This window comes from Piliocolobus tephrosceles, chromosome 15 (assembly GCF_002776525.5).
Source record: "Piliocolobus tephrosceles isolate RC106 chromosome 15, ASM277652v3, whole genome shotgun sequence".
NCBI classification, from domain to species: domain Eukaryota; kingdom Metazoa; phylum Chordata; class Mammalia; order Primates; family Cercopithecidae; genus Piliocolobus; species Piliocolobus tephrosceles.
The window spans coordinates 96,492,321-96,505,342 of record NC_045448.1 but is presented as its reverse complement, the minus strand read 5'-3'; the positions used below and the strand labels follow the sequence as shown (position 1 = coordinate 96,505,342).

Below are 13,022 nucleotides of genomic sequence, written 5' to 3'. Positions count from 1 at the left end.
TTTATCTACTCATTAGTCAGTGGACACTTAGGTTGGTTCCACATCTTTGCAATGGTGAATTGTGCTGCCATAAACATTTGTTTACAATTGTAGTCATCTAATGACTTACTTTCTTTTGGTATCTACCCAAAAGAAAATAAGTCATTTTGGATTGCTGAATCGATTGATAGATCTGTTTAGCTCTTTAAGGTATCTCCATACTGTTTTCCATAGAAGTTGTACTAATTTGCATTCCCACCAGCAGTGCATAAGTGTTCCCTTTTCCCCACATCCACGCAAACATCGGTTGTTTTTTCACTTTTTTTGAAATGTAGTCTTACTCTGTCGCCCAGGCCGGAGTACAGTGGCACAGTCTCAGCTCACTGCAACCTCTGCTTCCCAGGTTCAGGCAATTCTCCCTCAGTCTCCTGAGTAGCTGGGACTAAGGTGGTATCTCATTGTGGCTTTAAGTTGCATTTCCCTGATGATTATGATGTTGAGCATTTTTTAATATGTTTGTTGGCCATTTGTATATATCCTTTTAAGAAATGTCTATTCATATGTCTATTCATGTCCTTTGCCCACTTTTTAATGGGATTATTTGGGGTTTTTTATTGCTGATTTGTTGAGTCCTTGTAGATTCTGGATACTAGTCCTTTGTCAGATGCGTAGTTTGCAGATATTTTCTCCTGTTCTGTGAGTGGTCTGTACTCGGTTGATTATTTCTTTTGCTGTGCAGAAGCTAATTAAAAAGTTTAACTTTTATTTCAGTAGCTTTTGGGGTATAAGCAATTAAACTAAAAAGTTTAATTAGGTCCCATTTGTTTATTTTTGTTTATGTTACATTTGCTTTTGAGGTATTAGTCATGAATTCTTTGCTTAGGCCAGGTTATTGATTTAATATTAAAGCATGTTATCCTGACCATTCAAGTCTCAGAAGGTAACAATTTAAGAAAATTATTTTGGGAGTGTTGTTAACAGGTGTTCATCACTTAACTGCTACAATTAAGTTCTCTATTTTAGAAAACTCATATAGCAATATAATAATATGTTCTCTACATTTCTAGAAAACTGAAAAGGCTTTCTTGCTAAGTTTTATCACTTTTTTGGGAAAGTACACTGGAAAAACCTATAGATTTTCATAGAAACTTTTATGTTCTTTATATAACATGTCAAAATGTGTGTCCTTACAAGTTTAAATTATGACTAAAACCTCTGGTAAACATCTAGTGCATTAGAATACAATCTTAGTTTCATTGCAAACCTCACAGGTTTGACTTTTAAAGAAGGGCTAAGAAACCATATTTCTCATGTCAAAATTTGAGGTGTACAGCATTATGGTTAATATTTATGCTGCTTCTAAATGCAAGAAACATGAAAAAGTTGCATGTTAAGATACTTGAATTTCTAGTCCGTATCACTGTTACTAATTTTTCTTTTAAGTTGAAATCTAATTTGTATTTTCTAAGAAATACTGTCCATTCTGTGCTTCTGATCTTTAAGGTTTTTTTAAATAGTTGTTTGCATTTAGCCTGTATATATAGATCTCCTAAAATTGATTTGTTGAATCTTTCGATTCTTACCAATCAGAAGTTTATATTGCAATACTTATATATAATGTGAAAAAACTAATTCTAAAATTCAGGTTGTTTTAACCAAAGTCATATCCACGTAATTTTTGATACTAAATTCTAAATAACTTACAATACCCAATAACTTCTGAAAATTATCTCTGTATTTCTAAATAATATGCTTATACTGCTATTACTTGATTTATCAGTTCTAAAACTTCCTGTTACAACGGATGAAAATCTAGCTGTCTTTCACCACCCCTTCTACTTTCCAAATGATCAAACAGATTAAATAATCTTTGTTTCATCTTTATTCCTGGTACCTGCCTTCTGTCTTCCTGTACTTTGGGGCAGGCCTTTTGTGATGATCCTGTGAACTTCTACACTGCTTACTTGTATTGGCCCCCTGTTCTTTGCTAGGTCACATGTCATTCACTCTCTGGGTTAACTGTCTCATTTTGGTAGAGCACATTCTTCTGTAGCTTCCTAAGAGTGAATACATGTAGGTAAATTTTTGTATTGTCTTGTATTTAAATATTCCTTTAGTCTACTCTCATGTTTGAATGATAGCTGTAACTTGATGTAGAACTCTGAATTTTTCTACATGTTTTGTTTTTGTTTTCTTAAATAATAAAGTTTTTAAATTAGTATTATTTCATCTAAGAAGTTTAGACATAGCAGTTCTCAGGCTGGTGCAGTCTTCCAGTGATGTCATCAGGACCCAGACACTCTTCATCCCTGTGCTCCTGCATCCTCATCCTGTTGATCTGAGAAATCTGGGGTTTTAGGTTTTAGCTTTTATGCTGTCTGTAAAAGAGGCAGGCAAGAAAGAACTTGTTGATTACAGAAGTTGAAGGAGACAGTCTATAGAATATGCCACAAAACTTTCTAGAATGCTTATCTAGATTTATATTTTCAATAGAGTTTTTCCTTTTTCTCAATAGTTTTCCCTTTAAGAAGAAATGTCATCCACTTTTAATTTTTCCATCACTGTATTAAAATTTCTATTTGATGTTAAATATTTCAAAGAGCTCATTCTTGATATATGAATATTCTTTTTTCATCTTAAAGATTCAACAAGTTCTATAATCTTTCTGAGCTAATAAATTTTTGCTGTCTTGGACTTTACTTCTGCCTCCTTTGCATTGTCTCCATTTCCTTCCAATTTAATTATTTGTGCTATAATCACAAGTGAACTCCCCCAAAAGCTAGGATCTTTAAAATAATAGACATCTTGCAGTGTAATCCCCACCCCCTTGCTACTCTGCCCCCCCTAGTTTCCCACACCTCAGGAAACCATAATCCTAAGTCCCATGTTCATCATTCCTTTTCCTTTTATGAAGTTTTATTGCATTTATAAGTATCATTTTATAATTTTTTTTCATTTTAGTTTTTAACTTCACTAAAAGGGTATCATGTTGTTTGTAATGTATTAGGACTTTTTGCACTTAATATTTTTCTAAAGCTTATCTGTCATTGCATGTCACCATGCTGCTATAGAGTATGACATTGTATTACAATAACAGTTCATTCATAAACTAGACTGTTAATGGATGTTGGGGTTATGCCGAGGTTTATGCGATGGAGTACAAGCAGAATGAACCTTCTTGTATACATCTCCTTTATAAATGTGCAAAGGATTCTTATAAGTAAATGGGTGAAATCTTTGCGTCAAAAGTTACATGAAGGTTCAACCTCAGGAGATAGTGCCAAACCACTATTAAGTATTTGAAATAACTTTTACCAGCAATGTACAAGGGATACTGTGGATCCATATCCTCTCCAGCACTAGGTATTGTCATACATTTTTATTTTTGTCAAATAGGTGTAAAATGATAGATCATGTGATCTGGATTGAAAGTATTCTTTTTGTGTATAACATCCGTTTTCTTTTTTTTTTTTTTTTTTTTAAGACGGAGTCTTGCTCTATCACCAGGCTGGAGTGCAGTAGCACAATCTCAGCTCACTGCAACCTCCACCTCCCTGGTTCAAGCAATTCCTCTGCCTCAGCCTCCCAAGTAACTGGGATTACAGGCACATGCCATCACGCCCAGCTAATTTTTTGTATTTTAGTAGAGACAGGGTTTTATCATGTTGTCCAAGATGGTCTTGATCTCCTGACCTTGTGATCCGCCCACCTCAGCCTCCCAAAGTGCTGGGATTACAGGTGTCAGCCCCCACGCCCGACCAAAATCCATTTTCTTAATGGGCCAATGGGTTTCCTCTGGGTTTGTAGAATTTTTTAAAATATATTTTTTGTTGTTGTTGTTTATGTGGCAAATACCTTCTCCCAGCTTATGGTTTTTTTGTTTTTTTTGTTTGTTTTGAGACAGTCTCGCTCTGTCGCCCAGGCTGGAGTGCAGTGGCCCGATCTTGGCTCACTGCAAGATCTGCCTCCTGGGTCCCCGCCGTTCTCCTGCCTGAGCCTCCTGAGTAGCTGGGCCTACAGGTGCCTGCCACCACGCCTGGCTAATTTTTTGTATTTTTAGTAGAGACGGGGTTTCACTGTGTTAGCCAGGATGGTCTCGATCTCCTGACCTGGTGATCCACCCGCCTCCGCCTCCCAAAGTGCTGGGATTATAGGCGTGAACCACCGCGCCCAGCCATCTTAAGGTTTCTTAGAGTTTAAAACTGTGTTTTTGACATTTAAATCTTAATCCATCTGGAGTTTGTTTATAATATGGTTTGAAGTATTTTTTAATATAAATAACTATTTTTCAACCTTAATTATTGACTAGTCTTTCTCCATTAATCTAATATTATAGTTAAAAGTGTTTGTGTTTGTCTGAATTGTCTGAACTCTTTATTCCATTGGTTGTCTCTGCCTTTGCCGATATTGTAATGTCTTTATTATTTTTTATAGCCTTATAGTAATGGTATCTAGGAGAGTAAATCCTCTCTTTGTTCTCTTCAAAAGTGTCCTGACTATTCTTGATTTTTTACTTTTCCATATACATTTAGAATCTTGTCATATTCCATGAAAAACTTCATTGCAATTAATTGGAATCGCATGGAATCTGTAGTTTTATAGTTTCCCCTGTGGAATGCTTTCACACATCTTATGGTAAAGTTTTTTCTAGACTGTTGATATTCTTTGATACCATTGTAAATGCTGTCTTCTTTTTAACTATATTTTCTAATTCTTTAGTATCCAGAAATGGAACTGACTTCGTATATTAATCCTATATCTACTTGGTGAAACTCTGTTGTTTCTAATTACCTATAGATTCTTCTAGATTTGCTATATAAACAGTCGTATCATCTGAAAAAAACATTTTTTTGAGTCTTTATGCCTCACGTCTTATTTATTTATTTATTTTTGAGACAGAGCCTCGCCTGTTGCCAAGGCTCAAACATTGATCCTCCCACTTCCATCTCCCAAAGTGTTGAGATTACAGGCATGAGCCACCACTCCTGGCCACCTCCTGTCCTTTTAAAGCTTTATTTACAGGCTGAGGTCTTTAATAACAATTGTTGATTAGCAATAGTGATAGTGTACTAATGTTTTATTTAGGATTTTTTCATCTAGATTTGTCATAAAATGGGTCTTTGATTTTTCCTTTGTGTAAGTACTCGGATATTGGTTTCAAGTTATGCTGGGAATTATTCTTGGGAATTATTCTTGCTTCTTATTTTGTCTGAACAAGTTTGTATGAAATTGGGATGATCTGTCTGTTCCTTGAAAATTTGATAGAACTCACCTTTAAAACCATCTATTCCTCCTGTTTTCTTTGGTGGTCAATTTTTAACTGTTTATTTGATTTTTAAATATAGTATTATGCTTTTTAAATTTTTTGTGAGTCAGTAAAGGTTTATTTTTATAGGAATTGTTATCCATTTCCGTTGAGTTTTCATTATTATTGACAAATAGTTACTCATAATAATTTTCTTTAACTTTCTTTTTTTTTTTTTTTTTTTTTTTTTTTTGAGACATAGTCTTGCTCTGTCACCCAGGCTGGACCAGGCTGGAGTACAGTGGAGCAATCTTGGCTCACTGCAACCCCCACCTCCTGGGTTCAAGGAATTCTCCTGCCTTAGCCTCCAGGGTAGCTGGGACTACAGGCACCCACCACCACACGCAACTAATTTTCTTTGTATTTTTTAGTAGAGACAGGGTTTCACCATGTTGTCCAGGCTGGTCTCGAACTCCTGACCTCAAGTGATCTGCCCACCTCAGCCTCCCAAAGTGCTAGGATTACAGGCATGAGCCACCATGCCCACCTTATGTAGATGTGCTTCCTTTTACATTGTATTATTTTTTGGAAATTCTGTCTTTTGATCCGTTTTACTAAAAGGTGTCTATTTTGATAGCTATCTTAAAAGAGCTGACTCTTGGCTTATTGATTTTTTTTTTCCATCTCATTAACTTCCCCTTTAATTTCTGCAGAGAATAACCTGTCTCTGATGGGGGAAGGACATAGATTATTTCTTGCTTACTTTCTGACTGGTCCCTATTCAGATTGTTGACCAATCCCCAATTTTTGAGCCCCACACATTACACCTCCCTCAACAATATCTGTTGCCTCCAATTCTCAGCATTTCAGTTCTGCAAAATATTTGCCAGTTCTCATATGTGTTTCCTTGTGCAGGTCCTTAGGCTATAGCTTTCTTCCTGCTTCTAATTCAGTTCATCCTCCTCCATAATTCAGTTTTCAAAAAATGTGTTGAAATTTCTCTTATCCTTATATCTTTTCTCCTTTTCTCTTTGCTTAATGTGTTCTACCTTTTAAAATCTCTTATTCTCACTTCAGTGTGTTTTGAAAAGGTCAGGAGAAAATTATGAATGTGGTCAATCCACCATTTTTTTAACCCCAGGCATATAAATCCTATTCTAAAATAGGCATTAACTGAACGTCTGGATGCTATTCTTCTGGAAAAAGCAGAGACTGAGCAACAGTGTCTTTCTCTGAAAAAGGAAAATATAAAAATGAAGCAAGAGGTTGAGGTAAGTCAATATTTTAGTGTTCTTTTTTATTAACTTATATAGTGTAGTCATTAATTTTAGAGGTAAGATTTTAAAAAGCATCTAATCTGATTAACATTTTATAATATAAACAAAGAAACTGAGATTGAGATTTTAAAAGAAAAATAACTGAATCACCTAACTATACAGCAACAGAGGTGAATTTACTTGTTGCTTTATCTTTTTTACAGCTATAATGCTATTCTTTAATAAAAACAAAAAAAAAGTAAGTTGGTTTTCACACATGACTAAATACCGTTATCTCTTTAGTTCTAGGCTATTCAGAGACATGCTTCTGTTTCTTGCCTATTAGGTCTGAGCTAATTTGAGTTGTAGATCTAATATTGTAGATTTATATTGTCATACTTTAGATAGGCAGCACCTAAGGAGAATTATTGGAATATCAGTATCATGTTTCTCCAAATACATTTATTCTCATTTACTTTTCTCTGTACTTAGTTTGTGACTAATATTTTTTGTAAGGGCAGAGGCTTCTTTTGTCTTACTTAAATAATTTATGTGTGCTTATGTTTTGTAATAGGATTCTGTAGCTAAGATGGAAGATGCACATAAGGAGTTGGAACAATCACATATCAACTATGTGAAAGAAATTGAAAATTTGAAAAATGAATTGATGGCAGTACGTGCCAAATACAGTGAAGACAAAGCTAACTTACAAAAGGAACTGGAAGAAGCAATGAATAAGCAATTAGAGCTCTCAGAACAACTTAAGTTTCAGAACAACTCTGAAGATAATGTTAAAAAACTACAAGAAGAGATTGAGAAAATTAGGCCAGCCTTTGAGGAGCAAATTTTATATCTGCAAAAGCAATTAGACGCTACCACTGATGAAAAGAAGGAAACAGTTACTCAACTCCAAAATATCATTGAGGCTAATTCTCAGCATTACCAAAAAAATATTAATAGTTTGCAGGAGGAACTTTTACAGTTGAAAGCTATACACCAAGAAGAGGTGAAAGAATTAATGTGCCAGATTGAAGCATCAGCTAAGGAACATGAAACAGAGATAAATAAGTTGAATGAGCTAAAAGAGAACTTAGTAAAACAATGTGAGGCAAGTGAAAAGAACATCCAGGAGAAATATGAATGTGAGTTAGAAAATTTAAGGAAAGCCACCTCAAATGCAAACCAAGACAATCAGATGTGTTCTCTTCTCTTCCAGGAAAATACATTTGTAGAACAAGTAGTAAATGAAAAAGTCAAACACTTAGAAGATACCTTAAAAGAACTTGAATCTCAACATAGTATCTTAAAAGATGAGGTGACTTATATGAATAATCTTAAGTTGAAACTTGAAATGGATGCTCAACATATAAAGGATGAATTTTTTCATGAACGGGAAGACTTAGAGTTTAAAATTAATGAATTATTACTAGCTAAAGAAGAACAGGGCTGTGTAATTGAAAAATTAAAATCTGAGCTAGCAGGTTTAAATAAACAGTTTTGCTGTACCGTAGAACAGCATAACAAAGAAGTACAGAGTCTTAAGGAACAACATCAAAAAGAAATATCAGAGCTAAATGAGACATCTTTGTCAGATTCAGAAAAAGAAAAATTAACATTAATGTTTGAAATACAGGGTCTTAAGGAACAGTGTGACAACCTACAGCAAGAAAAGCAAGAAGCAATTTTAAATTATGAGAGTTTACGAGAGATTATGGAAATTTTACAAACAGAACTGGGGGAATCTGCTGGAAAAATAAGTCAAGAGTTTGAATCAATGAAGCAACAGCAAGCATCTGATGTTCATGAACTGCAGCAGAAGCTCAGAACTGCCTTTACTGAAAAAGATGCTCTTCTCGAAACTGTGAATCACCTCCAGGGAGAAAATGAAAAGTTACTGTCTCAACAAAAATTGGTACCAGAACTTGAAAATACCATAAAGAACCTTGAAGAAAAGAATGGAGTGTACTTACTTAGTCTCAGTCAAAGAGATACCATGTTAAAAGAATTAGAAGCAAAGGTAAATTCTCTTACTGAGGAAAAAGATGATTTTATAAATAAACTGAAAAATTCCTATGAAGAACTGGATAATTTCCATAAGAAATGTGAAAGGGAAGAAAGATTGATTCTTGAACTTGGGAAGAAAGTAGAGCAGATAACCCAGTACAACAGTGAACTAGAACAAAAGGTAAATGAATTAACAGGAGGACTAGAGGAGACTTTAAAAGAAAAGGATCAAAATGACCAAAAACTAGAAAAACTTATGGTTCAAATGAAAGTTCTCTCTGAAAACAAAGAAGTATTGTCAGCTGAAGTGAAGTCTCTCTATGAGGAAAACAATAAACTCAGTTCAGAAAAAAAACAGTTGAGTAGGGATTTGGAAGTTTTTTTGTCTCAAAAAGATGATGTTATCCTTAAAGAACATATTACTGAATTAGAAAAGAAACTTCAGTTAATGGTTGAAGAGCGAGATAATTTAAATAAACTGCTTGAAAATGAGCAAGTTCAGAAGTTACTTGTCAAAACTCAGTTGTATGGTTTTCTTAAAGATATGGGGTCTGAAGTTTCAGAAGATAGTGAAGAGAAAGATGTTAATATCCTACAAGCGGTCGGTGAATCCTTGGCAAAAATAAATGAGGAAAAATGCAACCTGGTTTTTCAGTGTGATAAAAAGGTATTCGAGTTAGAAAAAGAGATTAAGTGCCTTCAAGAAGAGAGTGTAGTTCAGTGTGAAGAACTTAAGTCTTTATTGAGAGACTATGAGCAAGAGAAAGTTCTCTTAAGGAAAGAGTTAGAAGAAATCCAGTCAGAAAAAGAGGCCCTGCAATCTGATCTTCTAGAAATGAAGAATGCTAATGAAAAAACAAGGCTTGAAAATCAGAATCTTCTAATTCAAGTTGAGGAAGTATCTCAAACATGTAGCAAAAATGAAATCCATAATGAAAAAGAAAAATGTTTTATAAAGGAACATGAAAACCTAAAGCCGTTACTAGAACAAAAAGAATCAGAATTACGAGATGTGAGAGCAGAGTTGATACTATTAAAGGTACTGTTCATTTGAATTGTATTGTTTCAAATAAATTCTTAATTCAACTCTAAAATATATACGTTAAACGTTTTTACACCTTGACATCAAAAGTAAATTTTTACCATTCAAGCTCAAGTGGCAACTTTCTGAAAAGTGCATTAGACATTTCCATGTTGTATGTCCAGTTTATTACTTTTATTTTGGGGGAGTTTTAGATAATTTTAAAATCTTGAGTTTATAGAAGATTAAATGATTAGGGATTTAAATGTCTTGGTCAGAAGTTTATTAGTCACTAGCAAAACAACTAAACATGAAAAAACTTGAGTTTCATTCTTGTGTGAAATGCTTAGTTATCTTTTGTAAAGAGCACTTTTAGGCAAGAGAATGAGCTTTGGTGGTATTGCTAAAATTTTAGGGTTTTCTTTAAAAATTAAAGATTAAAAGTCGTTTAATCGTTTCCTTATTACACATGTATTTGATGTATCAGGTTGTTTATCTTGGCCTTGGTTACTGTTTTTTTTTTAATAAGTGCCATATGCATAGTAAGGTCGGTATTAATTTTCTGGTCTAACAAGGGAAAATCTGTTGACCAGATTGCTTTTTGTAGGAATTCTCTTTGATAATGATTTTCTTATGCTTAACATGATGGCCGGTTCATTATGGAAAATGAATTCTAATTCTGATTGTTACTTTGTTTTGTTTTGTTTTTCCCCTGTAAACTCTAGGATTCCTTAGCGAAATCACCTTCTGTACAAAATGATCCTCTGTCTTCAGTAAAAGAGTTGGAAGAAAAATTAGGTAACTATAGTTTTACAGATGTTGTCACAATTAGATTCTTGTTAGTGTTAGGGTAGATTGGGAAATACAGTAGCCAAATAATGAGTTGTTAAAAGCACAGTTCGTAGCTGTCTTTTCCTGGAGCTCACATTCTTGCCCCTCTGACACCTGTTTGCCTTCTCTTTCAAAAGTGTTACTTTCTGTTGTTTAACCCAGGCAAGATTGGTGTGATTTATAAATGGTTTCCTGATATATTTTGGATTTTTCAATCATTTAGCAAACTTTATTTAAATGCCCAACTCTTCTAGACACTGGTGATAGAAAAGTGGTTGAGGTACAGACCATGTGCTCAAAGATCTCACTGTTATTGCAGTAGTTTGAAGTGTGGACAAGATACAGTACTGACAACATAGGAACTTACACTGTTTCAAGTTAAGAAAAGCAGCGCAGAATAGGGTTTTCAGCCGAGTCTTGAAGAATGAGAAATTTTACACAGGAATAAAGGTATTCTAGGAAGAAGGAAGAGCAGGTGCTTGTAGATTGACATATAGCATACATCAAGGCGCATATTGGGAAGTTCCTGGAGAGGTACGAGCCACATCATAAACACAACAGTATGATTGATATGCAGAGGAGTTAGGGCTTTATCTTATCCATTTATTCCTCACAATAACATTATAGGATAGCTCTTTTATTACCATATAAGGATCAGGAAGCAAAGACTTAGAAGTATGTAATGTGCCAATGATCCCTGAATTTAGTGCCCTATTAGGGTAAGGGAAGTTGAAGAGTAGAATGACTCCCAGTTGTTTATAATAGGTTATTGGGGCAGATTGGGATGTTCAGTTTTAGAAGTAAGTTTAAATACCAGCCCAAGTAGAGATGTTAGAATGCTATGCAAATCTGGAGTTAAGGGGAGAGACCTAAGCTAGAGATAAATATTTGTAGTTAAAGAGTGGACATGAAAGCCGGGAGAGGGGGCGCGGTGGTTCACGCCTATAATCCCAGCACTTTGGGAGGCCAAGGTGGGCAGATCACGAGGTCAGGAGATGGAGACCATCCTGGCTAATGCAGTGAAACCCCATCTCTACTAAAAATAAAAATAAAAAAATTAGCCAAGCGTGCTGGTGGGCACCTGTAGTCCCAGCTACTCGGGAGGCTGAGGCAGTAGAATGGCGTGAACCCAGGAGGCGGAGCTTGCAGTGAGCCGAGATCACGCCACTGCACTCCAGCCTGGGCAACAGAGCAAGACTCCGTCTCAAAAAAAAAAAAAAAAAAAAAACCGGGAGATTGAAATTACCAAGGGAGTATAGCCAAAAGATGGAGACAAGAGACAATTGTCCATTCATGTAAAGATAGAGAAGATAGAGACAACACAGGAAATTGAGAAGGAGCAGCTAGTGAGGTAGGAAAACCTGGAACATAAAATGTCTTAAAAGCTAAGGCAAGTGACAGGAAGTGAAGTGCTTCAAGAGGGAAAAAGTGGTTAGCCATTGCTAGTGCTGCTGATGTATCAAATAAGATGATTACTGAGAACTGACCACTGCCTTAAGCAACAGAGGTCAGTGTCCATGACATGGTGGAACCAGAGTTTGATTGCAGTTTATTCTAGAAAAAAATGGGGGAGGCAATGTTTGAGAGCATATATAGATGACTCTTTTCAAGGGATTTGCTATAGGGGAAAGAAAAAGCAATGGGACAAAACTAGAGGAACCTTGTGGTTTAATTTTTTATTTTATGGGAAGAATAACAGCATGTTTGAGATGTTTCACCTGTCCCTACCCTCTTTAACTGCTTTCACTATTTATTCCTGGCCTTAATTTCTTGATGGTAATTTTTCTTGTTGCATGTTTATAAAATATTGGGAAAAAATCCACTAGAAAGGGGAAAATTGCTACTGCAGAAGAAGGAGGGAGAATTGTTGCTCTGATGCTTGAGTAGGTAAGGAGACATAGGGTGAAATGCAGATGTGGAACGACTGGCCTTTGCTCCACATACAGACACTTCACTGTGGTAGCCAGAGGGAAGGCACTGGTGCAAGTAAATTAATAGGCCAGGACAGAAATTTGGATCATAACTGAATTTTTAGAAAAATACCAAGAAATCCTGAACTCTGGAGTTCAAATGGGGTAGGTAGCTAAAGAAGTTAACAGAGAGATCCATATTGGATAGGTAAAACATATTACAGGTTTAGTTGTGAAAGTCAGACCCACCAGCCAAGAGGAAGAGTGTACCTGTGGAGCATAAATACTGATCTGCATCTGATATCTCCAGTACGTGATCCTAATTGGCACACTATCATCTAAAGTCCTGGCATACCTGCATTTCCAGGAAATCTAATGAGAAGTTTTGAAAGCCTGTAATTCCTAGAAACTTATGAAATGGCTAGAAAAAAGTAGACTATTTTGGAGGATTAAAGACAATGGAAGCTTTTTACATTGCCTCACATAACAAATAAGCTTCCACTTTAAAAAATGATATTACTGTTTTTACTGCTTATTTTAATATCAAATTACCAATTTTGTGCTCCCAAATAATCTAGGGCTAAAATAAGCAAGTAATTTGAATTTTTTCCTTTTGAGTTCGTGTGTAATCCATATATTTTCTATGTTTAGAAAATCTGGAAAAAGAATGCAAAGAAAAGGAGGAGAAAATAAATAAGATAAAATTAGTTGCTGTGAAGGCAAAGAAAGAACTAGATTCCAGCAGAAAAGAGGTGAGCTGACTTTAAAAATGTGAG

At 35.1% G+C, this 13,022-nt stretch overlaps 1 protein-coding gene across 3 annotated transcripts in view; it reads left to right on the top strand.

Annotated features, from left to right (window-relative positions):
• GCC2 (GRIP and coiled-coil domain containing 2) overlaps positions 1-13,022 on the top strand; it is a 62,611-nt gene that overhangs the window by 16,023 nt on the left and 33,566 nt on the right. For all 3 annotated transcript variants that reach the window (XR_002725937.2, XM_023190381.3, XM_023190380.2), the window contains exons 5-8: positions 6,391-6,495; positions 7,055-9,523; positions 10,231-10,303; positions 12,898-12,998. Coding sequence is in view for 2 of the 3 variants with exons in the window: in XM_023190381.3 (XP_023046149.2) it covers positions 6,391-6,495; positions 7,055-9,523; positions 10,231-10,303; positions 12,898-12,998 (2,748 nt within the window). In the remaining variant the exon portion in view is untranslated. The remainder of the gene's footprint in view (positions 1-6,390; positions 6,496-7,054; positions 9,524-10,230; positions 10,304-12,897; positions 12,999-13,022) is intronic.